We start from the raw sequence: 27,915 nt of genomic DNA, 5'->3' as shown, positions 1-27,915 counted from the left end.
ATTTGTTGAGCTCTAATATCAGATGACACTTTTGTAGGACACCTAAGAAGTGTTTAGGAAGCAGGTTCTGCACGGAGGTAGTTGTGAAATGGTACGAGAATGAGGATAGGGGCGGTTAATGTTATTGGGAGTAGAGGGTGAAGTTTACTGTTTGACAGTGATTCACCTAAAATATATAGACTTTTTATACACATTTTTATATTTATTTTTGAGATATTGCGCTTTAATGAAAGATATTTGTGTGTTTTTCTTTTAGGTATAATCAAATGGATGAAAAATGATAAAAAGAGTAAAAAATGGTCAAATTTGAAGCAAAAATGAAAAAAAGTGCAATAATGAACCAGGGCGCCTAAACGCCCAAGTATAAAGCGCCGAGGACTGATGCTTACTCACTAGTTATATAGAGAGAGCTGCGCTTAAACGCCAGGTACCTCACGTTTAAGCGTCAGAAGTAGTTATTTGATGATTCATTGAATTTAGATGAATTTTTGAAGAGGTGTTTGAAACAACCCTTGGTACAAACGTGGGAAATAGCCCATGAACACGAAAATTCATTCAATTGGTTTTTGAAAGGAGGCAACTAGAAGATTCATTGAATGAAGACACATTTTGAAGAGATACCAAGACACTCTTTGAATTTTTATAAAAGAAAACTTGGATCATCAAAAGACGAGAGAGCCAACAACCATCATTCATCCAAATAATCGCCGTCGACGCATCCCATCGCCGCCGAAGCCGTCGTTGCCAGCCACTTTTATTTTATTTTAAGTTTTAATTTGTATTGTGAGTGAAGAAAGAGAATTCAAATGAACTTCAAGACATTTGGTGGAGAGGATTTGAGATAAGTGTTTATATTTGTGACTACATTTGATTTTAATTTAGATTTATTATTTGTGAGCATGATTTCTACTTTTAAACTCATGTGTGGTTGTGTTTTCTCATGGATTCTGAGTAGTTTTCTTTATCTTTTTTTCTTAAAATGATAAATGATTAAGTGTTGAAAGGAAGTTATGTGAAGTATTAGACTTCAATGTTGGAAGAAGTTGTGTTGATTTGAAACATTGTACTTCATTTACTTCTTGATTTGACCAATTAAGATGTTAATACTTGTTGTGAGGACATGTAAGATCCGAGATGATATTGTCTCAGTCAACAAATGGAAAAAATCACATATTGATTTTATGGATGAGAATGTTCATGGGGTTGGGTGCTAATAAATAGGGAAATGGACTTTCATGAGTGTAGAATTATAGTACTTTAGAGTGACAGACTAAAACCCCCAAATTGATTTATAGTTTTAGGTTTTGATATGAGATGTTAGCCCTTAGGTGGAGGGAGAAGAGAAAACTCTGGAGTGAGAGCTAGTATCTTCCCTACCTATTCGGTCTTCAAGGCTATTCAAACTATAGATTACCCAATGTTCTTTATAGCATCTCTAGTAAGGGTAAAGAATATTATTGTTCCTGTTTGACACAACACATTTAAAATACTTCCACAACAAAAATTCTATACTTGTTACTGATTCATGATAAGGTAAAAAATATTTTACTTATATTGTCTTCATCTTGCAAATATTTAGTTAAGTTAATTAGTTGCTTACTTTATTTTCAAATATCAAAAATTACAAAAAGAAATGAATTTTTATTCATATTATAGTATCTTAAGTTTAAGTAAGAATATTTTGCTAAGTAGGATTTTTGTTATCTAAACTTTATAATTTAAAAAAAAGAGGCATATTGTCAGTTTTCCCTGTGGGCTCGATATTCGGGGCTTAAACAAAAAGTCATATATTACTTGATAACGATACATATATTTTTGTAGTATCTCATATTTAAATATTATAAATGTATTATTCTTTGTTTCATAATGAAAAAATTGCTTAATTTTTGTTTTGTGTCAAGTTTTTGGCTTTGCTGCAAAATAAAAATCATTATTAAGGAAATTAAACATATAATCGCATACATCGCAATAAACATATATATAGAAAGTCGAGATCAGATAGTTGACATTGTACATATTGAAAATAGAGGTTGATGGTGTTGACCGTACAAATAAAAAAAAGGAAAATAAATAAAGAAAGAAATGGATTAATTATCTGCTCCTTGTTGAATCCCGCTTGAGTTTGATAATCGTTTCCATGCTCTTCCTCGGTTACAAAGAAATACAAAGCCTCTTTTTTATTCCCGGCTCCGGAATAACCGCGCGCACAAGAAACTTCCTTCCCTGTTCGTCTTCACCACTAAGCCGTCCTTTTCTTCCAAATCACACACAAAGCCTTCCATCATCCTGTGATTTGATTTGTCATCGTGTGCGATTCTAGACTGAAGGCTCCACTCCAACCAAAGACTTTCACCGACGCCCTCTTCTCCCTCCAGAAACCAACAATGTGATCGTAGTTTACTGGGACTTTGAAATCCCTTTCTCCTTCCACTGAGCGTCCCCTTCCTTTCTCATGCTATCCAAGCTCTACCACCCCTCCGCTTGTTTTGCTTTGCATGACAAAGAAGTCTTCACCCTGTCCGCACAGGATTGCATGCTCGTTTGTTACGATGCTTAAGTCCTCCTTTTCTTCTGAATCATATTGACTCGTTCACTCCGGATTGCATGCTCGTTTGTTACGATGCTTAAGTCCTTTTCTTCTGAATCATATTGACTCGTTCACTCCTATCTGCCTCAAAGACGTGCACAATACATAGTTGCTCAATTCTCACTGCGTCGCGAACTAGCCTCCCGAAAGCCCGTGTTGAAGCTCTTCTTTTTGCCTCTGTCCCGCACATAGGATCACACCACCTCGCTTTTTCATCCCTCTACTTCATAGCGCACATGAAATCACGACATACAAAGACTCCTGAAACTCCACCTTTCTCCTGCTGCTCCATCATATGACTGAAATTTCACAACATTCTTCTCTTGTGTTCACAGAAGCTACTTGATACTTTCAGTAAAGCTTCGCGATCCTTAGTTCTAAGAGTGCCTTGCTTTATTCTTTTCCTAGTTTATTACTTGTATATATCATATATAAAAAAGATCAAATTAGAAAGTCAGTTTTGTTATATTTTGTTTTATTTCCCCATCTTTGTCATAGATCGTCGACATCAATATCATCGCCTCGCTCAACAAGTTATAATGAAATGGGTATTAGGATGATTTTTAAAAAATATCCATTCGAGAAAGAACAAGTATCCGTCCTTAGGAATTAAGTATCGTTCGGGAAAATTGCGGACTCTTTTGGATATTTTTTATAAAATTCAGGGATTTAAAATGTCTGTCCTAGAAAACACGAATTCCTGCCCTTGGGAATTAAGTTCTGTTCAGGGAACGTAAAGTACCATTCAAGGAAATACTTGCTTGTGATTTGACCCTTTCTGCAGATGCAGTGAAGGTCTATAGTGTCTTTTCAAATAGTGGGCTGAAATGCATATTTTTTCTTCCCGTCAGCAGTGTCTCACGATACTGACAACAAGTCTTTTAACACAGTTGTGAATATTAGTATTCTTTTGAGGCCCTAAAAAGTGTTGACGTCCGGAGATTGCCAAAATTTCAAGCGAATTTGGATTTAAAAATAAATTATAATATTTGGACTACTTAAATTTGTTAAGTAAATCAAAATTTTAAATTAATTTAACTTGCAAAATATCTAAAAATTTTGGATTTTTAAATGTTGGATCTAGAGTCTTAAAAATTTGTGAAATTTTGGACTTTGAAATTTAAGTTCCTAGGACTTAAAGATATATATATTTTTAAATTGTGCCTTTCAAATTTTGACTTATTTTGTTCAAAAATATTTAAAATTTGGGGATTTTTGAAATCTCAAATTCGCCACTAAATTCATAATATGTTTGTTTGTGAATAGAATGTGGTAAAATGAGGTTTTACTTTAATTCCAAAAGTTAGAGCTAAAAAATGAGGTTTTACATGTATTCCAAAAAGTTCTAATTGAGATAGTGTCTTGATTTGAATGTGGTTATCTTAAAGATTCCCGCTATCAATTGTATTTTCAGACTATGTGCATGCATCTATAGAATAAAGATATTTGTGTAACTAACAAGTTAGGTTGATTTTTGAGGCAATATCATTTTGCGATATCCTTCATGTATAAAAATCTTTATGTAAATCAAGACTTCGGTCATAGAGGTTGTAAGCTATTACCAAAAATGAAATAAATTTTATCTGTACTCGGAATTCAGAGGCCTATATTTGATCAATAAGTATTAAAGATTTTCTTCAGACATCTCCCCTTCGGGGAGAAACAAGAGATTACTCACAAAATAACATAATAAAACTTCAAATATTCATAACTAAAAATATACTTACAGAGAATTTTTACAGACTTAACTCTTGACCTTCAAATACTCACACTCAAACACCAAGAGGCTCAAGTGAAGAACTCGATGCCATAACACTGACTCTCATACTCTATTTATACACATTAAAAGAGACCTCAGTGGAGACATACACTATTCCCACTTAAACATAAAGAAGCATAATAATTAGTGGTGGGGTCCACCACTTATTCTTTTCTCACAGAAAACTTAAATAAAACTTAGTGATGGGGTCCACCACTTATTCTCTTTTATATTTTTATACGCAGAAGATATAGTGCTGAGAATATTAATGGGTCCTACATAATCAATCTTTTATTAATCTTTTACAAAATAATCTTTTACAAAAGAAACTTTATCATGAAAATTCGGACGCTCCGTTTTGTAAAAGCCTGTAAAATTTGAAAAAGATTATGATTCCATGGCGTTATCCAAATTTTGTATAGCAATATCATCAAGAGAATCGATCCACGTGTCGTCTCATCATCTTGTATATGAATCAGGCTCTGAGTATAAGTACTCACATGATTATCTTGAAGCACAGAAGTGGGATGACGATCGCCATCTTGAATGACTTGATATTCAAATATATTTTTACATTGTTCGATTTTATTGACATCGTCTGTAGCATCGTCTGCATAAATCTTGAACTTAAAGATTTTATCTTTGATTCGTTTCTCATGAATAATTATAATTATAGAACTGTCTTGGAACGTCGACTTCATGAATAAAGTGGGCTTGGTTGCTCCTTCATTATTTTAGACAGAAATTATTTAATTTCTGTAATTATAAATACTTTCTTCAATGTGATTATCAATTATCCTTGTAGCATGCGGTTCTTTAGGCTGAACGAAGTTTGTAAATCTTCCTCCTGTGTGAATTTCGATGACATGTTTGGCCCCTTGGGTCAAACCCTCGTAAGTTGGTGGTAGTGATCTGATAATTAGAGTGACTCCCACCACTCCATATGTTTCAAAGAGAAATGAGATAATTCACCACTCCATATGCCTAATTTGAGTATTTAAGTTTTTATCTTTTCTAATGATAACTTTTCCTAAAAATCCATTGTCAAATAATTTTTGTATAGAATAACTATTTTTATCAGCTATATAATTTAAACAAACTGATAAATCTACAGAAAGTAAAACAATGTTTACTTTGAGTGGTTCTATAATAAATGTAGAATCTGATATACCTGACTCATATATATGCTCAGTATTATATCTTTTTATCATATCTTTCTGTATCTCAATCATTTCTTCTTTTTTAGATTTATTTGTATATAGGAATTTTTTTTCTACGGATATTTTCATCCATCTCTGGGAGATAGAGATACTGTAAAATTTTCATTATATTATTTTCAGAAATATCTATAATTATATTTTTAAAATAGTTTCTTCAAAAAGCTCATTATATTTTTCTTGAAGAGATAAATACTTTTCCTTTTCTTCTTCAAGTTTAAGCTCAAGACTTTTGATCATAAGCTCCTGGTTAGAAATGACTAATTTTGAAGATTTACTGGTGCTTTTGGTCTTAAAGATATATTGCTAGAAGAAGCATCAAGTTCTTTACTTTTAATTTGATTATGAAGAAAAAGAGATTCTTTATTAACTCCAATGAAACACATGGTCAGACAATTGAGCATATTAATCATAGCTCCTGTGTCTGTCCTATTAAGCCATAAATTATCTAACAACGTGGTTTGGAATATGTTAAGTGGCCGGGGGATGGCTACTTTTGGTTTAAATTGTAAATTTGTTCCAATACGACATGGTAAAGTTAAATGGCCGTAATGGACTAGATTCTGCGGAACTGAAATCTGTGAGGGAGAAGATTTCGAAGTTGCCATTTTGATACCTGCATATAAATGGGAATACTTTAATTCTTGAATTTATCCAAAGTTAAATCCTATAAAGAAATTTGCTAATTATGGTGGTTTAAAATCCAAAGATTTTAAATCTAATTTAGGGCTTTTTATAGCTCTTGGTTGTTTCCCCATTGCTGATTATTACCACCCGAAGTATTATTCCAGTTAAAGTTGGGATGGTTCTTCCAACCTGGGTTATAATAGTTTGAATATGGGTTATTCTGTTTGTTGTTTATGACATTCAAAGTTTCTAGTGATGCTTGATAATCTACCATTTGACCTAATGAATTCTCTTCGATCATGGAAATTGGTTGAGAAAATTTCATTCCAAATTGGTCTTTCTTGAAATTGCAGAAACTTGATTTGCTAACATTGCAAAAGCAACAATTTCATGAATATTGACTATTTTCTTAAGATTTACCCTTTCAGAAGGCCATTGAAAATTATTTGTAGTCATCTCTTCAATTAAAGCATAAGCATCATTAAATGATTTTAACATCAATGAACCACCAGCAGCGACAACGATAATAGATCTAAGAGATCCAACTAATCCATTATAAAAAAATTGAATTATTAACCAATTTGGTATAACATGGCGTTGACACTTTCTTATGAGTTCTTTAATTTCATAAATAGTTTCATAAATAGATTCCCCTTCAAACTGACAAAAATATGTAATATTATTCCTAAGCTTCGTAGCTTTTGATGGTGGAAAATATTTTATAAGGAATTTCTGCACTAAATCGCCCCAAGTTTTGATAGATCCAGATGATAACGAATGTAACCATATCTTAACTTTATCCCTCAGTGAGAAAGGAAGTCTTATAACATCATCTGATACACCATATTTAAATATAGCACACAATTCTTGAAAATTGATAAGATGTAAATTTGAATCTTCATTTGGTGCTCCCCCAAACTAATTATTTGATATCATTTGGATAATAACAGGTTTAATCTCTAATGAATTAGTCACTACAGTGAGTTTTTGAATACTACAATGAAGTTCATCCACCATAGGGTTTGCATAATTTCTTAAAGTTCTAAACTCTTCAGCATTTTGATTATTCAGATTTATCATTTCTTGAAAATTTTCAGTAATTTTAAATTTTTTAGTTTTTCTAATAATTTTTTTTAATTCAGAATCGTAAGACACAAGTCCTATGGAACCTGAATTACACATATATTACTATGAAACAGATAAAATAAAACATAAAACATAAAAAATAAAAAAAAAAATACAAAGAAGAACTTTATATAAAAATAACACTACAATATTCCTATAATAAATCTTAAAGTTTAAATAAGACTTTATAAAAATAGAAATTTAGGATTTTAAAAATATCTGAAAATTTTTGGACTTGCAAAACATAAATTTTTAAAAGTTGGCTTTTAGGTTTTTAAAAATTTGTGGAATTTTGTACTTTGAAATTTTGGTTCATAGGACTTAAAGATATATATCTTTTTAAATTGTGCCTTTCAAATTTTGACTTAATTTGTTCAAAAATATTTAAAATTTGGGGATTTTTGAAATTTCAAATTCGCCACTAAATTCACAATATGTCTGTTTGTGAATAGAATGTGGTCCTTAAGAGCTCAAAAAATGAGGTTTTACATTAATTCCAAAAGTTAGAGCTAAAAAATGAGGTTTTACATGTATTCCAAAAAGTTCTAATTGAGATAGTGTCTTGATTTGAATGTGGTTATCTTAAAGATTCCCGCTATCAATTGTATTTTCAGACTATGTGCATGCATCTATAGAATAAAGATATTTGTGTAACTAACAAGTTAGGTTGATTTTTGAGGCAATGTCATTTTGAGATATCCTTCATCTTTAATTTATTATCTCGAAAGGCTTGTAATTACTTGATAATTCATGTATTCGTGTCAAAATATCAAATTATACGTTACAAGAAAATAAATTATGTAATTGATCCAATTTTTCTATATAGATGTAAAATGTGATGTATGCAAATTATACACATATGATTGACAAGAAATCTTATGTTAGCTGATATCGACTTAAATTTGTTCTCTTAAACAAATATCCACTCCATATTTTTAAGGATCTCTTGGACGATGCAACATATAGTTGCCGACAAAGATCTTTCAGTCAGGTTGGGTCGACTACCTCCTCTGAATAACTAGATCAGAGACCACTACGACCCGCGATGACTGAACCATGGGATTTTAATCTGGTTCATCATCATTTCTCCCACCATCTTTTTAATCTGCATTTGATAAAATTTATCTTAAAATGTAAGTCTTTTGTTACTATATACTGATTATTCGGTGTTAAATGACTAGCCTTAATTGAAAGTGTTCTTCTGTTATTAGGAGGGGTAATTAACCGTAGTGGCTTATGCCTATTGGAAACCTCGAATCCCAGTTCAAGAAGTCCTTACAAAATGAGGGTGAAACCTCTGGGTAATTTCTTATCAGCAATGCAGTTTGCATTTTGAAAATTTGACCTTTAAAATAATTTCGGGGCGATCGGAATTTTCGGAGCTGACATATGGCGAAACAATAAAGGTTGGGGAGGAGGTTGTACCGCCTGTTTTTGAGCAATTTATAGACACACCACTTGTAAAAAGAAGATTAATTAACACTCATAAAACAGAAATAAAAAATTACCATCTAAAATATTCAAAAGAAAGAAAACATGCAAAAAAATAAAAAAATAAGAAGATATAAATAGTTCCTTTCATAGAAAATAATCTAATAAGAAATAGTGAAGTACAAACGAAAAAAAAAAAAGAAAAAAATTGAAAATTGAAAGTCGGTGCCCCATCATGTCCGAACTCACGCTCGCAGGAGGAATGATTTTGCGGTATTGCAGAATTAGCGTTATCGGGATTGCGGGATTGCGGGATTGCTGATCTCATGGCTTTTGGCGAGACGACTCCTCGTAATTAGGCTTTTTAAGAAAAGCTTAAGTGGTTAGATGGGAAATTTAGATACCAAAAGAGAGTTTGGAGTCTATTAAAAAATCTTTTGAAGATTTAAGAAAGTTATTTTCTTCATTATCTGTGTTATATATTGACTTGAAAGGGTTTGTCATCTAAAGATGTTCCAAGCTGAGTGGAGCAGGGGTTGATAAGGTTTGAAATAATTTTTCTGTTCTGGCATGCTCCAAGCAACTAATCATACATTTTTTAAAAAATAAATTTGTTATTTGGAAGAGTTTTTAGTCCATTTGAATGTTTATTTAATATGATTTGATAAAAAAAATGTCTTAATAAGACATTGAGGCAAGTGGCTAAGTGGCCAACTGTTTAACGAATGTGGATGTCTCCTATATGTTTAGAAAATTGATTTGGGCAAAATGAGTCGCAAATTGGCTGATGAACTTGTAGTTGATTTATTGCTCAAGTTTGGTGCAAATTTGTTTGTCGATATAATCAGTAGGCCCATGCCTGAGAAGGCTGGTCAAGCTCAAGTGAATCTATACAGATTACTGTGAGTGTGTGGCTAATTGGTCCCTTGCTGAGCCATCTAATTTGGATTACTTGAACCTAATCTAGCCAAAGTGTCTGGCCTACCAAAATCGATTCATGCAGTTGGTTTTAAGTACAAAGATGGTCCCAACTCAATTTTCTTAGCTTTTTTAGTAATTGTTGGATTGAAACAAGATAAGCATGTAGTCCTATTAGCTTTACGAGAGAATTTAAATTTGAAAGGCATTGCAATTTAATTGTGTTAATGTGTGAATCCAAATAAAGATATGTAAATATAAATGCAACCAAATAACTAAGGCTTGTAACTTAGGCTAAGTTACGTTATCCTTGTCTTCAATGCGTAATTGTAACGGTTGGGCTTCTCCGAAACAGTTGCTAGCTAATAAATTTGAAGACGTATGGCTTGTCCACTAACTGAAGTGTTCTTAGTCATCCAAATCATGGCATCTCAACAATTTGGGAAGATACAAGCCTGCTTGATTCCAACTTTATTTTTATAGTTTTAAATTGGCAAGTTAGAGGAACTTTATGTCGTCAGTATGTGAAGAGTTTTTACTGAATATGTAATAGTAGAATCAAATGTTGTTTTTTCTTGTTTCTTTTTTAGGGAATGGGAGTGCTTGCGCTGCTCATATCACTTAGCTGCCGTTAAAGCTCCTGTTGCATTGCACAGGTTGTTGCTTGCAATTATTTTATTTCTATCTGTTAGGTATGACTCATATATCATATAAGGGACAAATGCTGGAACGAAGTGAAGCGAAAGAATCTGTCCAAATCGGGGGAGTTTCGTTATGTGGGTTGGGGTGTGGGGGAAACGCCCCACGGTACGGTACATGAGTAATTTGAGAATTACATATTGTACTATAGGGTTATATATAAGTCTGTTTGTAACCCTAGACTATTCTATATTCTATTCTGTAGCTTGTACTGTTTTCTGGAATTGGAAAAGAAAGTGGTCGTTCTGCTCCCGAGGACGTAGGCATTTTTGTCGAGCCTCGTTAAATCTCTGTGTTCTTCTGGTTTTGTGTCGATTCTTGTTTTTCTTCGCCCTAATTCGCCCTAATTTTCGCCCTAATTTCTCAACAAGTGGTATCAGAGCGAGGTTCTTGGGAAGAAAAATATCGCGACAGAGAGGCGAATTGCAGCATCTTGGATTCGCGATGCATAGGGATTCACGGCAGACGGGACACGTTTGCGAAGGGGCTTCAGTTGGGAGCAGTTCAGCTGCGACGTAGAGGAAATTCCGAGTGCGGAAGGCAAGCGGGCGGCGGAGTGCGGGAGCAGAATTGGAAGGGAATATTCTTTTTTAAGGAATTGTCACGGAAAAGGAAATTCCTGTTGCTGCACGCAGACAAAAGCGGAAAAAGGAAATTTCTGTGATGCGAAAAAGGAAATATCAGGAAAGGAAATTTTCTTAAAATTGTTTTTCTGGGAAACTTAATTAAGGAAAACTTAAATAAGAAAACTTAATTAAGAGAATATTTCAATCATTTTTTAGAAAGATTCTGTTGCTTTTTTTAGAAACTTAATATTAAAAATACTTAATTGAAGGAAACTTAATTAAAGAAACTTAATTAAGTAAATATTTTAATTCTTTTTCGGAAAGATTCTGTTGCTTTTCTGCGAAATTTAATTAAGGAAAATATTTAATTAAATGAAACTTAATTAAGAAAAATTAATTAAGGGAACATTTTGATACTTTTTTTTTAAAGATTCCGAGCAAGGAATTGCAGAGGAATATCCAAAAGAGTTTGTTGCATGATCAATTTCAAATGACAATTTCTGGTGCAAAATTTAAGGTGGTGAAGTTCGATGGAACTGGTAACTTCGGATTATGGCAAACAAGGGTAAAAGATCTGTTGGCGCAACAAAGAATTTTGAAAGCTTTGCGGGCAACGAAACTGGATGTCATGGAGGATGAAGATTGTGAAGAATTGCAACGAGCGACAACAACTATACGCTTGTGCCTGACAGATGAGATTAGTATCACGTGATGAATCTAAAATCTCCAGGGGATGTTTGGAAGAAATTGGAAACTTAATTTATGTCTAAATCTCTGACGAATAAATTGTATCTGAAGCAAAAGTTGTATGGGCTGAAGATGCAAGAAGGTTCTGATCTGGCGCAACATGTTAATGACTTCAATCAAATAATCACAGATTTATCACGACTTGATGTAAGTATTGATGATGAAGACCGAACAATGATTTTTTTGTGTTCATTGTATTCTTCTTATGAACATCCGGTGACTATTCTGACATATGAGAAAGAAACTTTCAAAGTTGATGAGATTACTGTAACATTGTTAGCTTACAACCAGCGGAACCAGAGTGCAGAAGAAAACTCTCATGGTGACAGTTTATATGTTAAGAACCAGAGTGCAGGAGAAAAATCTCATGGTGACAGTTTATATGTTAAGGGTAATCAGAATTGTGGAAGGAAGAAAGAGAAGGGAGATTCTGGAAGGCGAAATTTCAGATCAAAGTCAAAAGGAGCCAGGTCATATGAAGAGAGATTGTCCAAAGCTGAAGAAGCAGACTGGGGAGAAAGGTGATACTTCATCGAAGTCTGTAAATGTTGTGCAGAATGAAAATTCAGATTGCAGTGATGGCGATATGCTCTCAGTTTCATTAACTCAGCTCAAGGATGCATGAATTCTTGATTCAGAGTGCTCTTATCACATAACACCTAACAGAGAGTGATTTACTTCATACAAGTCAACTAATTTTGGCTCAGTTTATTTAGGTAATGATAGATGTTGCAATATTGTTGGTATTGGTGAAGTCAGAATTCAGATGTATGATGACACTGTTAGAAAATTATGTGATGTTAGACATATTTCAGATCTGAAGAAGAATTTGATTTTCATTGGCACTTTACATAGAAATTGTTATATTTCTAAGGCATATGAGGATAGAGAAACCATCAGAATTGTTAAAAGTGCACCGACTGTGATGAAATGAAAGCTAACTGCAGACAATATCTACAAATTGTTGGGGAGTACAGTTGTAAGTGGAGTTTATTCTCGGGAGTCAGATGATGATAGTACAAAGCTATGACATATGCGTTTGGGTTATCTTAGTGAACGTGAGATGACGGAATTGCATAGAAGAAACTTGTTGCATGATGTTAAAAGCTGCAAGCTCGATCTTTGTGAGTTTCGTGTTCTTGAAAAACATACTAGAGTTAGCTTTATGACTGGAAAACACAAAACTGAAGGGATTCTTGATTATGTGCATTCCGATGTATGACGCCCTACCAGAGAATTGTCATTGGGAGGATCTCAGTATTTCGTTACATTTATTGATGATTTCTCCAAGAAAGTTTGAGTGTATTTCTTGAAGTAGAAATCTGAAGTTTTCTCTAAATTCAAGCTGTGGAAAGTTGTGGAAAACTGAGGTCAAGAACCAAATCTAACACAAATATTAAGTATTTGAGGTCTGATAATGACACTGAATACACAGATTCACAGTTTCAGAAGTTCTGTGAGGAGCATGAGATTCAGAGACATTTTTCTGTGCGCAAGACGCTACAGCAGAATGATGTGACAGAAAGGATGAACATGTCCTAATTAAAAGGGCAAGATGTTTGAGACTGAATGTAGAGCTTCCTAAAAGTTTCTATGCAGAGGCTGTGAATATGACATGTTATCTCATCAATAGATCACCTCGAACATCATCAGGTGACAAGGTTGCAGAAGAGGTATGGACAGGTAATCCAGTTAATTTTGATCATTTACGAATTTTTGGTTGTCTTGCTTATATGCATGTACCTGAAAATGAAAGATCAAAATTTGATGCAAAATTCAAGAAGTGCATCTTTCTGGGCTACAAGAAATGTGTGAAATGATACAAGTTCTGGGATTCGATTGTAAAAAAGATGGTGATTAGTAGAGATGCAGTTTTTTGTTAACAGTCTATGTTGCAGCAGAATCAAGTCAAGGTGTAATGGAACATTTCTAGTTCAGATGCAGTACAGATGAATTTAGAACAACATCCAGAAACAACTGAGAGAGTTGAAGGTTCAAATCCAACACCTGGTGATTCCATTTCAGATGATCTTCAGATGATCTGCAATGATCTGCAAAATTATAATCTAGTCAGAGATATACATAGACACACCAATATAAGGTCTCTTAGCAGATTGGTTTATAAAGACTTGGTTTCTTGTGCACTTCTCATCAGCAGCGATGATCCTTCAGTTGTGGGGTACGTTGATTCAGACTATGCATGTCATTTGAATGACAAAAGGTTTATAACTGGGTATGTGTTTACCCTTGGTGGAGGGCCTATATGTTGGAAATCAACAATTCAGTCTATTGTGTTATTATCTACAACTGAAGCTGAGTACATGACAATAGCTGAAGCTGCAAAATAAGTCTTGTGGCTTGCTGGGCTAGTAAAGGAACTGAGCGTTGAGCAAGGTGGAGTCAGTTGTATTGTGACAGTCATAGTGCTATTTATCTAGCTAAGAACCAGAAGTATCATGCGAGAACAAAGCACATTGATGTCAGGTATCACAAGATCAGAGAATTGATTGCTTTTCGTGAGATATTATTGCATAAGATTCATACTGATGAAAATGCAGCTGATATGTTGACCAAGCCAGTTACTATCAACAAGTTCTTGCATTGCTTGGACTTATTGAAAGTTTGCAGTTGCTAGAGAAACATGGTGACCCAACCCACTTTCAGTGTATAAGAAACTCCATGATGTATTTCTCCTAAGGGGCTGTATATTCGCCAAGGTGGAGATTTATTAGGTATGACTAATATACCATATAAGGGACAGATGTTGGAACAAAGCGAAACAGAGCAGAAGAATCTGTCCAAATCGGGGAAGTTTCATTATGTGGGTTAGGAGTGTTAGGGAAATGCCCCGTGGTATGGTACATTGATAATTTGGGAATTACATATTGTACTCTAGGGATTTATCTAGGGTTATATATAGGTCTGTTTGTAACCCTAGACTATTCTATATTCTATTATGTAGCTTGTACTCTTTTCTGGAATTGGAAAATGAAGCTGCCGCTCCACTCCCGATGATGTAGGCATCGTTGCCGAACCTCGTTAAATCTCTGTGTTCTTCCGATTTTGTGTCGATTCTTTTTTTTTTTCGCCCTTTTCTCAACACTATCAGCCTAGGCTTCAAATATATAAAATAATACCATATTTTTATCATGGATTTTTTTTTCCCGTTGCCCTTGTCTATTTATTTTTTATTTGGACCTATCTTATCTCCACATAAACTTTCAATTTGATGAATTGCTTAGTTCAGATCAATATTGGTTGTTTTACAAGCAGGGAACTTGGCATAGGGATTGTTCCTTACAGTCCTCTTGGCCGTGGGTTTTTTGGTGGGAGAGCTATTGTGATTCCTGCGAACAGTTTCTTGGTATAATAATTTGCTTTCATAGATTTTATCCTTTATGTTTTCAGGGGATTCTTAACTTCAATATGACCTCAGATGCTGAACTTTTTAACTCAAGCTATTCTTACATTCATTTTACTTCCCTATATTGCTAGGTTTCACATCCAAGGTTCTTTGGGGACAACTTGGAAAAAAATAAGGTTTTATACGCAAGGCTAGAGAAGATAGCATTGAAGCATCAGTGTAAACCCTCTCAGCTTGCTCTGGCCTGGATTCTTCATCAAGGAAATGATGTAGCTCCTATTCCAGGTCACTATTTATATCGCCTTTGAAATATGAAAATGCATCTTATTTCTTATAAACGATTATGGGAACTTTTAACGTTTAATAATAATTTTGCAATCATAAACGTAGTAAATCAGTCCTAGAGGAGTTTGGAATGATGAAAAACTTCATCAGTGCTGGTAATTTCTCCTTTTTGAAGCTGGATTAGACTTCTTGTAACGTTTAAGCATTATTTTGAATATGTGATAACATAGTTTTCATTCAAATGGACAATATATGCACACGGTTAAGTGCAAAGTGCCATATATGGCAGCCTTGTGGATATATATTCTTTTTTTTTACAAAGGATTGCAAATAATTTAAAGAGATCGTTTAATTTTGTTTAAGGTGGTGAACGGAGTAAATTCATGTTTGGTCCACGGTTGATCAAGATTAAAACAACGTGTTTTTAATATTTTATACTCAATTGAATTTTTCATTCCAAAAAACCTAAATGACTATCAGAATCTATAGTTGTTAAGGATAGATTTTCACTTTTTAGGAAGGCAAAGGCAAGTCCAAAGCAATATTTGTTAAGCTTCCTCATCGTGAGGCCTCTAGTTCAAATCACAGTAATCACCTCTTGCTAATAGGGATATATTGCATACAACTCTTCTTACTTTGAATTGATGGGAGAGACTGTCTAGCAACGGATTTAAGTTGGACAGAAAATGGCAACTTTTAAATATTGGATTTAGTAAATTTAGTTTCTTCTAAATTTCTTCCTCAGTTTTGCCTTAAATTCCAGATTTTCTAAATCCTGACTTTGGCAGGATTTAGTAAACCCGGATTTAAAGAAATTATTAAATACGCTACCAGACAGTTGCAAAATAAGGGACCTTGTTGATACGGTTGATGTAAAATGATGTATGAAACTAAAGATTAATGTAGGACAACGGCATGCTGAAACAGGCTGTGGATATTGAACCATTATATGATTTTATGGTGGTTGTGTTACCAGTAGCTATCGAGTCCTTGAATATCCTGGGGTAAGCTATTTAGTTTATTGAAAACAGATAGAAAAAAAAAATGATGAAGAATAAAACAATTTATCATCAACCTTGAGTGACGTTTCCCATTGGTCTTTTCCATTTCTTCGGTGTTTCTTAAGGCATTTTAACTTGATATAAGCTGAATTTCCAAAAAAGTGAAACGTAACCCAATTTGTAAAGTTCTGTAATCATGGCATTAGAAATGAGTGCCCACGACATGCAAGTGGTTTTTCCCTTTGGTGGCTCATTCCTTGTTATTGCTTTGTTAGGTGTAGCTAAAGCAGCTTCAGCTAGCGAATAGAAGACGGTTCTTAAGAGCTCAAAAATGAGGTTTTACATGTATTCCAAAAGCTCTAATATCCTCAAAATATAGAAAAAACATTGTGTAATTTCACTATAAGTCTCGAGATAGTGTGTGTATGTAATTTCTTCTATCAAATTGAGATGATTTTTGAGACATACAATATCATTTTGAGATATTTTTCAACTTCAATGTGCTATCACTAAAGACTTGTAATTACTTGATAATTCATGTATTCGTGTCAAAATATGAAATTATACGTTCCAAGAAAACAAATTATGTAATTGCATCTTCTAAGTGTGTCAAAATTCATGCAATTACATTAAGCAAAGGCATCAAGATGTATGCACCATAACAAAATAGACACGCATGGGCTCCAATTATAACATCAAATGCTTTAACGAATAGATTAGGAATATTACATGTGTTAAAAGCCAAAATTGCACTCAAATAGTTCATTTTTTAAAATTAATCAATAGGGCCTCCCTATCTAGAGGACATAGTTGTAGGTCTCACACAACTAATCTGATCCTTCTCTTTATTAGGGCTGGAGTTAACAAGTCTAGTAAGCTTTAACAAATGTCCAAATCATGTATTTGTGTCAAAATATCAAATTATGCGTTACAAGAAAATAAATTATATAATCGCATCTTATAAGTGTCAAAATTCATGGGCATCAATATGTATGCACTTTAACAAATACACCCACATGGGCTCCAAGCTGAAACACTAAATGCTTTAACGAATAGCTTAGAATGTTATGCAGTTAAAGCCAAACTTGCACTCAAATAGTTCATATTTTAAAATCAATAAATAGGGCCTCCTTATATAGAGGATATGGTTGTAAGTCCCACCCAACTAATCCATTCATTTTTATTAGGAATGGAGATGATGAATGTAGTAAGATTTAATAAATGTCTAAATCACTAATATAAGAATTTGCAAGGCCAAATTACCTTGTCTGGTCTTTTTCCTCGGAATGACTGGAGTTAACAAGACTAGCATTTTAAGTATATTCAAGTGTCAAATTTCAAATAAATTTTAAACATAAATGTTTCAAATGTATAAATCCCCAATGATGGTCTTGTTGATTGCAAATCTCAATCGGAGGATTTAATTTCAAACCAACATTCAAACTAAATCAACACTCAAGTTAAAATTAATCGCTTTAAAACTTTTGGCAAACTCCATCATCCCTCCGCAATAGTTTGTCAAGAGTGACAAACTATTGATTAACTTCAGCTCATGAAAGAGTTTATGTCACACTCAAAGTAATTTCACGTCAGTAATGACGTGGTTCGAGTTCTTTGTCTGCGTGATTTGGCTCAAAGGCACTACTAAATAACAGTTATCACCAGAGCCCTCCGATCGGGTGGTTGTCGTCAAATGTCACCATATATTGTGGTTACGGTTGCAGCCTGCATGTCCCCAACAACTTTCTGTCCTTTGAGTTGTGAACTATAAGGATACATCTTTTTGGCAAAAAACTTTATGTTAGCTAATATTGGCTTAAATTTATCCCATTAAGCAAACATTCACTCCAGATTTTTAAGGACTGCTTAGATGATGCAATCCATGGTTGCTGATAAGGATCTTTCAGTTAAGTTGGGTCTACTACCTTCTTTGACTATGTAGATCAGAAACCACGATGACCTGAATTATAGAACCATGTGATCTTGATCGGGTTCGTCATCATTTCTCCCACCGTCCTTTTTAAGCTCCAAGTGATAAATTTTACAATTTAAAATATATTTTTGTTGCTATTATACACTGATTATTCAGTGTTAAATGACTAGCCTTAATCGAAAGTGTTTTTCTGTTATCAGGATGAGTAATTAACCATAGGGGTTTGCGTCTATATGAATCCTCAAACCCCATATCAATAACTCCTTGCAAAATGAGGGCTAAATTTTTGGCTGGTGTTTTATTTACAATCCAAGTTGCCTTCTAATAATTTGACCCTTAAAGCTCTCTCAAGAAACAAATAGAGTCTCGAGGCTGATGGAATTTTCGGAGCCCACATATGGCGAAACAACAAAGGGCAACGAGGAGTTTGCACCACTTAATTTTGAGCAAGTTATAGACAAAACTCTTACAAAAGAAAGATGATTCAATACTCATAAAACAAAACTCAGAGATTGCCATCTGTAAAATACTCAACTCAAAGCAAACATGCGAAAAAATAGGAAAAAAATATAGCAGGATATAAATAGTTCCTTCGTAGAAAATAATCTAATTAGAAATAGAGAAATGCAAAAGAAATAAAAAACATGTTGAATATTGAAAGTCAACACCTCCTCATGTCTGAACCTGCATCCCAGGAGCAATGATTTTATTGTATTGCAGAATTAGCGTGATCGGGATTGCAGGATCGGCTTTTTGCGGGATGCTTCCTTGTCATTAGGCTTTGTAAGAAAAGCTCAAGTGGTTAGATGTGAAATATAGAAAACAAAAGAGAGCTTAGAGTATCAAAAAATCTTCGGAAAATTTAAGAAAGTTATTTTCTTCAACATCAAGGTTATTTATTTACTCTAAAAGGTTTGTCATAAAAACATTTTCCAAGCTTATTGGATGAGTGTTTGAAAAGTTTTGAAATAATTTTTCCGTTCTCCTTGCATGCCCATGCAACTAATTATGCATTTTTTTAAAAAGAGAAATTTGTTTATTTGGAAGAGTTTTTAGTCCATTAGAATGATTCTTTGATATGATTTGATAAAAATGTCTTGATAAGACATTAAGGCAAGTGGCTAAGCGGCCAACTGTGTGCGAAGGTGATTTGGGTAAAAATTACTTTTTATCTTAAGCTTTCCGTTGTCTTATGGTTGCTCATGTATTCTGGGTTGCGAATCCGATGGCGAAGTTTGAATTTATATGCATTAAAGCTTCTGCATTTAATTTGGGCAATGAATTTTGGTCATGTGCATTAAAGTTTTGGCTTTTAATTTGTGCAGCAAAATTTATTTGCATGTGATTTTTAATCAAGCAAGCCCGAGAGCTATACTTCTTCTTCTACAAATAGATGGTTATGGCTTAGTTTATTGCATGCCTTAAAACTTTTAGGAGCACGGAGGCTTCTTCTGTTTTTTGTGGTTAGAGCTTTAAGTCTTACAAGAAAGTTATCTCCCTTCCTTTTTTTAAACATTATTTATCTCGTGTTTTAGTATTTTGCTCCTTTAGTTAATTTCATGTTTGTTCGAACTTATTAAATGCTTGATTAGGCATAAATTAAGTTATATTTAAACTTTATGTAAATCATGTTTTAAGCTTAAGTTTTATTTTAATTCCTAGTAAGTCAAAATTTTGGCAGCCTCCTGATGTCGTGTTTCGGTAGGGGGCTTCATCGGGAGACAAAACCTACCTACCACACCAATAAAGGCTTGCTTGGTCGATGTTGTGAGACACTATGACCGAAATGTTTGAAACTCACTACACTAAGAAAGGCATGCATGTGATACCTGTAGACAAACTTTACAAAACAAGCATTTCATTGTTGTGTTGTGAGCGTTAAATACAATTTCTTCTCACCACACTAAGAAAACATGCATGAGTTATGTATGTCGCACCAAACATGTCAAAAAAAAAGGTTGCATGACGAGCATTGCATACGAGTGTCTCTAGTCACGCTAAGAAAAGTGTGCATGAGTTCTGTTTTTCATGTCAAATACTTCGTAAAGTGGATCGCATCGCAAACATCACCTATTACTTTTTCTTGCCACGTTAAGAAAAGTGTTCATGAGTTTTGTTCGTCGTGTCAAAATTTTCATGAGCGACTTTATGAGCTGAGAAATACCATATTTTATACATTTTTGTTGATCGACGATGACGAAGCAATGAATATGTGTGAATCTCTCAATACAAGCTTGCTCTCCCTCTCCCCACATTACACCCATATACATATGCACACGTATACATGTTAAACAAAATTTAACCTCAAACCTTTCTCAACAAATAACAAAATAATAACTTCAAACTCTATAAAATCTAGAACCGAGCATTTCTCTTAGCAAAATAGTAGGATTATAAATTTTAAATCCAATATCAGCTTTTAATTGATTCTTTTTCTGCATATATATTTATATATAATTCTATAATCCTGCTTTCGGTTGAAGTCGATTGCCGACGATCTTGCAGCAAGGAGAAGGTACAAGTGAGCAGCCTGGAAAGAGCTTTCACTCAAGAAGGGAGTCTCGACCTGGCTAGTGCAGGTGAGTGGAGATGGTTGTGAAAACTTTTGAGAGGTAGTTCAAATGGATGAGGATTGCATTTGGATCTTCGGTTGAAGTGCAGCAAATGAAAGGGAGAAATGGGACGAGAGAATGTGTTGAGCTGGTGCTGAGTTGCTAGGGACTGAAAGGCGGAGAAAGAGCGGAAGATTTGTGATTTGGGTCGTCGAAAGGAGATGAGCTACAAGACCGATATAACAGTGGGGAGCCTAGAGAAGGGTTTGCTGAAGTAGAAATTAGCAATGGGGAGGTGGGAATCGTCTGTCAAGTGAGGAAGGAGGAAGAGGCTGGTTGCGGGTTTTGATGTGAGATAGATGATAACGGGAAGGAGGTGAGGGGACTATTGTTCTTGCGTGAGTTGGGCTTCTAGATGGACTCAATGAGGAAGAGGAGCTGGGTAGTTTGCGTTCACGAAGAGGGGAGTAATCGATTTGTGAGGTGGACGGAGTCGTTCGGTGGTGGTTTGGAAACTGGAGTTGCAAGTTGTTCAGGTGAGAACTGGAGTTGCAAGTTGTTCAGGTGAGATGGAAGACAACGGATTGGAGGAGTTGATGTGCGGTTCAAGAAGAAATGGAAGAGGAAGGCTGGTTCGCTTGAGGAGTAGAGAGAACGGGTGAGGAATGGAGAGAACAGAGCGTGAGATCTAGGATAGATGAGAGCTGTCGTGCAATAGAGGGAATGAGGGAGATGAGTCTAGATAGGATATTATTATTTTTAAGTGAGGTGGTATGCTTCCATTGGATAGTATAGAGTTGGAGGCATGTGCACAAAAGCGAAGTGGTTTAGGGTTTGGGAGAGATCACCTATTTCTCGAATTTTAGGTGTTGGGAGAGATCACCCTCCTCTTGATTTGTATTGTAGGTTTAATATTTTTGTTTTGTTATTGTATGAATCCTAGCAATACATCGATCTAATTGTCTTTTGAATTATCTGGCATCACCTGTATTCTCTATAGCAAGTTCTTTCCTACAGTGACAATATTGTCTTTTCTTTTGACTATCAAGAAGAGTAATCTCTTTAAACTCTTCCCAAACCTTTTAAGTTTCTTTTTTTCTTTATTTCAATTGGATTTTCAAGATTATCTTCTTCATTATTGTTAATTTTATCCTCAGTTACTCCATTTTCTCCGACACTGTTATTATCATCGAACTTACTAGCATCAACTTCATTTGTAATTTGCCCTTCAACAATCGGGGACTCATTTTCAACATTTAATTTCTCATTTTTTTTAAGTGGTGACATTGCTATTCTAAATTTTTAAAAAATGAGCAAAAAAATTAATGATCTTGGAAGATTTCCATTTAATGCAACCTATATTGTTTATTTTTTAGTATGATATGAATAACAATAATTAAATAACTAATCTATCATATCATTTATTAAATGGAATACCCACCTAAGAACGTAAGCATGATGCTTAGTAGATTATTAGAAATGCTGAATATATCAGGAATTATCCCTATAAATACATACAAAAGGGCAGCATAAATGTATTTGGATATGCAAAGCAAGGCATCTTTCCTGATGATCTTATATATATATATACATCTGAAATGAAGATTCACAAAAAGCAAAAAATCCTAACTCCTAACTCTTTATCATCCACCCTAAGCACTAAGCAAACAAAACAACAAACATAAAAATATTGACATCATTATAACTAAACTCCATAAATTAGAAACTAGACAGAAGAGAAATATTGAGGCGTGTATCATTGACTAATAATAAATTTTAGAAGAATGTTTTAAACTTAAAGGCCATAAAAAATGCTCACTGTGATGGTTTTTTTAATCCCACAATATCCCAAACTTGGTGAAAAAGACAAAATCAAAGTAATAAAAATATGAGAAATATGCATGAAAATTTGTTGAGCTCTTCACAAAAGTTGAAAACTAAAATGGCATGAAAAATCTATTTTTAAAGCTAAAATCTAAACTACGACGCAAATTCTAAATTATTGAACCCTAACCCCATTAATATAACAACAGGAGCACATCTGACCAAAATGGAATACGTACTAATCATATGTAGTCTTCCAATCCAAAATGATAAATCTCATCAAGTAAATGGGTTGTAACTCTAGTGGAAGAATAACATAATAAGAAAAGAAATGGGCTAAAATGGTAGGAGATTTGATACCAACTTCACAAAAAACTCCTTCGAAGACTTTCAAAAGCTAAACAAATAAAATGCTTACATGTCGTTCGCTAGCTATGCAGAGATTGATTCGCCGGAGAGACAAGAGAGATAAGAGAGGTGATAGGTGCGAGAGATGCTAGATGTTGAGGAGAGAAGACTTGCAGAATACTTAGGATCGGGCTATTAAAGATGCAAATAGGATTTTAATTTTCCCACATAGCACTTCATGTCGTTCTCTAAATCATGCAGCTGCTATCCTTTAGAGCCGCTCGACAAGCCCACAAGCCGAGTTACCTAAAACTCGAGATCGAGCTCGCTAAACAATTGAGTTTTATTTTTGGCTCGAGCTCGAGGCTTGATAAGCCTGGCTCGTGAGCCTGTTATCTAGTCAAGCTTGAGTCCGCACACAAGCTGGCTTGACTTGCACTTCTAGATGAACCCAATCAAGATCGTATGATCTTGTCACTTCGAGTCGCCGTGTCCCTTGGACTACTTAGTTAGAAGAGGTAGTGGACCCAACCAGATAGAAGGATCCATGTCAGCAACCATGAGTTGCTTCGTCCAAGGGAATCTTGTATACCTATGGTGGATGTTTGTCTAAGGGGACTAATTTATGTCGACCATAGCTTACTGAGGGTTTCATGTCTTATCAAACATAACATGTGATTCAATAATCAAAAGGAAAAAACTTCCATTGGAGAACGTATGGGCTACAATCGTGATTGTAATATAAATATGTCATTTGGCATTAAACTACCCGATCAGAGTGTTCTAATCGTAACCACTTCTTTATGGTGTCATTTGACAGCAAAATCATGTGGACAAAGGACTCGTGTCATGTCTTTACTAGCATGATATAATTTTGATTGTGAATGTAGTAATTTGTTTGATATGACATTTGTTTTATGCGAGCTTAAGTCAATATTAAATTTGTTCAGTCCTACAACGGTTGCGGAGGGCGAGTGTATTTTGCTTTAAGCATTGAGTACTAAAATTTCATTTGATTATTTTATAGATATTATGGTTTTAAAATTCTAATTTTTATAAATGAACCTCTTAGGTTAGGATGTGCAGTGAATATGCCCATCATCAGAGAATTTTTTATTTAAATATCATTAAAAGTAATAGTCCTGTCAATTCTTGTTCATATGAGGAGGATTAGGACATATTTTGAGGTCAATCTTGTCAAGTCTAGTTCTAATTAAGAGTAGAATCAAACAGGTTTATTAAGGCTGTCTTGTCGACTCCAATCCTTTTAGGGAGGAGGATTAGACTAGCCAAAATGTGATTTAAGATCTTGCCTAATAGGCAAGACGACCTACTAAAAAGTAATAAGCATTGATATTTTAAATTGTGATTTTAAAATTAGATTTTATAAAATATGATGACTGCAAGTTTCTATAGGTGGATCATGTTTTAGCCTAAGCATGTGATTAACCCGCGCAACATTCTCAAACGCTTACGTCTTAATATTTAAAAGCATGTCGGAGCACATGCAAGAATTTTATGTTTGTTAGCTTGAATTGATTTTTAGGGGGATTTCATTATTATTTATAAGGGTATGTTATCGTTGAAATCATGCAAATATTTTTATTTCAAGTTATTAGATTCGTCTTATGTCCGCTTGTGTAATTGGGGTTGCAGAATCAGTGACGATATTTAGATTTATATGCATTAAAATTTTTGCATTTAGTTTGGGCGACGAATTTCGGCTGCATATGTATTAATGTTTTGACATTTAATTTGGGCAGTAAGATTTGTTTGCATTTGATTTTTTAATCAAAGCAAGCCCTACGAGACATTCTTTTCCTTATATAAATACAAGGTTATGACTTAGTTTATTTCATGCATTAAACTTTTAGGAGTATGGACTTCGCGTACCTTGTGTGGTTAGAGTTTTAAGTCTTATAAGTAAGTTATTTCCCTTCCTTTTTTAGCCTTATTTATTTCTTGTGATTTAGTGTTTTGCTCATTTAATTAATTTCATGTTTGTTCTAACTTATTAAATTCTTGCTTAGGCTTAAATTAAGTTCAATTTAAACTTTTTTTTTAATTCATGTTTTAAGCTTAAGTTTTATTTTAATTCACCATCAATCGAAATTTCGGTAACCTCCCGACATCGTATTTCAGTAGTGTGTTGCATCAGGAGACGAAACCTACCTGCCACACCAATAAAGGCTTGCATGGTCGATATTGTGACACACCACGATCGAAATATTTGATGCTCACTATGCCAAAAAAGGCATGCATGGTATTACCTGTGGACAAACATTACAAAATAACTATTTCTCTATTGTGTTGTGAGCGTTAAGTACTGGTTTTCCTCACCACACTAAGAAAACAGGCACGAGTTACTCTCGTCACGCCAAACACGTCAAAAATGGGTTGTGTGGCAAGCATCTCATACGAGTGCCTCTGATCATACTAAAAAAAGTGTGCATGTGTTTTGTTCTTCGCACTAAACACTTCGCAAAGTGAATCGCATCGCGAACATCACTTATGAGTTTTCCTTGCCACATCAAGAAAAGCGTGTATGAGTTTTGCTCATTGTGTCAAATTTTGTTACGACCGGCTTTAAAAGTTGAGAAATATCATATTTTATACCTTTGTCTTGATCAATGAGGAAGAAGTAAACATGTATGAATCTCTCAATACAAGTTTGCTCTCTCTCTCCTGGCATTACACCCATATACATATGCACACACATACTTGTTAAACATAATTTAACATCAAACTTCTCACCAAACAACAAAATGATAACTTAAAACTCTACAAAACCTAGAACTCGACATTTCTCTTAGCAAAAGAATAGGAATATAAATTTTAAATGCTACATCAGCTTTTAATTAATTTTTCTTCCGCGTATATCTTTATATATACAAATCTATATACCTGCTTTTCGTTGAAGTGAATTGCTGACGATCTTTTAGCAAGAAGGAACAAGTGAGCAACCTGAGAGAGCTTTCACTCAAGAATGGGGTCTCAACCTAGGTAGTGCAGGTGAGTGGAGAAGGCTGTGAAAATTTTTGAGAGGTAGTACAAATAGATGTTGAGTGCTTGCGGCTCTTCAGTTGAAATGCAACAAATGAAAGGGAGAAATGGGACGAGAGAAGGGGTTGAGCTGGTGTTGACTTTGTTGAAATATAAACTTGGTTTTAGTTGTTTAAATAAAGCTTAATTTCTATAAGCTTATTCTAGAATATGTGGTAGGTATGAAATTATTGTGTAGTAGGTGTGGTAGGTGTGGTAGGTGTTGAATTATTGTGTGGTAGGTGTGGAATTATTTGTAACCATTGGATTGTAATTGTGGTGGCACAATCCTAGCCATTAATTTAGGAGGTGTCACTAGTATAAATAGGGGTGGAGTCTTTGAGTTTGTATCAAGCCAAGTAAAGGTGATAAATAAGAGTGAAGCTTCTTCCATAAGTTGTGTTTTTAGCCTTTGTCATTTCCTAAAAGCTTCTCCATTCCAACAATAAGTTACCCCAAATGGACCCTTAGTTTGAAAGATCACTTGTCTGATTTTCTTTTGGTTTCGGCAATATAGAATGCTTACTGTTGGGTAGGCTTGGCTTAACCCCAGCTTTTCTTGCTGTTATGAAGTTCTTGTTTTCTTACATGCTTCACTTGTTCATGCGGAGTTTCCATAAGATAGGGGTTTGTTTGCTCGATACTTTACAGAGTTGCTCATTACCTTGCTGATTTATTCAAGTACTCTTGTCTGGTTGCTCGACATTCTCGTTGGTGCCTAGATTTTTTGTTTTTTTAGAAGGCTCAATATGTGCTTGGTACTCTTCATGTTGCTATATTAATACCTTCATAGTCTTGATCCATGAGAAGTCTGGAAATATGAAGGCTAGCTTTACTCTTGTTTGAGGAGTTTGGAACCTTTGCTGATTCTGGTTTAAATAAAAATCAGTGTATACATGTGAAGGATTTGGTCTCTTTTGTGAAACTCCATGCATCATATGGTTACTATGTATTCATATGTACAATGTTGGGATTTTTTTACTTTTCCTTTTGCATCCTTACACTTATACCATCATTTGGAAAGAAGAAGATGAATGAAGAGATTGTCCAACAACTTCTCAAGACAAATCTCCAACCAACTCAGAAAGATGAAAGCTTCAACAACATTAGAAGCCACAATAGAGGACAAGGACAAAGTCATGCTAGCAAGCAAGGATGGAGTACCAAAAATAGCTATGAGAAAGGAGAAAGATCTAGAGGACGTGATCAAGGGCACTCAAATTCGAGGTATGATAAATCTCAAATTAAGTGCTATAATTGTAACAAGTTCGGGCATTATGCGAAAGAATGTAGAGCACCTAAGTACAAATTGAATGAAAGAGTCAACTACATTGAAGAAAAAAAAGAAGAAGATGACACTCTACTTCTAGTATACAAAGGCAATGAAAGAGGTGAAGATAGTACATGGTACCTGGACACCGGTGCAAGCAACCATATGTGTGGGAGACGAAGCATGTTCATAGAGCTTGATGAATCAGTAAGTGGCAATGTGTCTTTTGGAGATGAGTCCAAGATAGAGGTGAAAGGCAAAGGTAACATTCTTATCTGTCAGAAAAATGGGAAGCATCAATTTATTTCTAATGTTTACTTTGTGCCGAATATGAAAAGCAACATCTTGAGTTTAGGGCAACTCTTGGAGAAAGGATATGATATTCACTTGAAAGAAAATACTCTCTTCTTAAAAGACAATATTGGTAACTTGATTGCTAAGGTGCCAATGTCTAAAAATAGAATGTTCTCACTCAACATTCAAAATGATATTGCCAAATGTCTGAAGACCTGTTATAAAGATGCTTCTTGGCTCTGGCATCTTCGATTTGGGCATCTCAACTTTGGAGGACTCGATTTGCTTTCAAAGAAAGAGATGGTGAGAGGACTACCTTGCATCAA

At 34.4% G+C, this 27,915-nt stretch overlaps 2 protein-coding genes across 3 annotated transcripts in view; one reads left to right on the top strand and one right to left on the bottom strand.

The window, feature by feature from the left end:
• LOC110018355 (protease 2) overlaps positions 1-27,915 on the bottom strand; it is a 176,673-nt gene that overhangs the window by 112,103 nt on the left and 36,655 nt on the right. The window lies entirely within an intron of this gene.
• Positions 1-27,915, top strand: part of LOC110018357 (probable aldo-keto reductase 1) — a 48,559-nt gene that overhangs the window by 6,147 nt on the left and 14,497 nt on the right. For both annotated transcript variants that reach the window (XR_002293352.1, XM_020715645.1), the window contains exons 5-6: positions 14,950-15,040; positions 15,172-15,325. Coding sequence is in view for 1 of the 2 variants with exons in the window: in XM_020715645.1 (XP_020571304.1) it covers positions 14,950-15,040; positions 15,172-15,325 (245 nt within the window). In the remaining variant the exon portion in view is untranslated. The remainder of the gene's footprint in view (positions 1-14,949; positions 15,041-15,171; positions 15,326-27,915) is intronic.

Source organism: Phalaenopsis equestris, unplaced genomic scaffold (genome assembly GCF_001263595.1).
Source record: "Phalaenopsis equestris unplaced genomic scaffold, ASM126359v1 Scaffold000016, whole genome shotgun sequence".
Taxonomy (NCBI): domain Eukaryota; kingdom Viridiplantae; phylum Streptophyta; class Magnoliopsida; order Asparagales; family Orchidaceae; genus Phalaenopsis; species Phalaenopsis equestris.
This window is presented reverse-complemented; position numbering and strand designations above follow the sequence as displayed.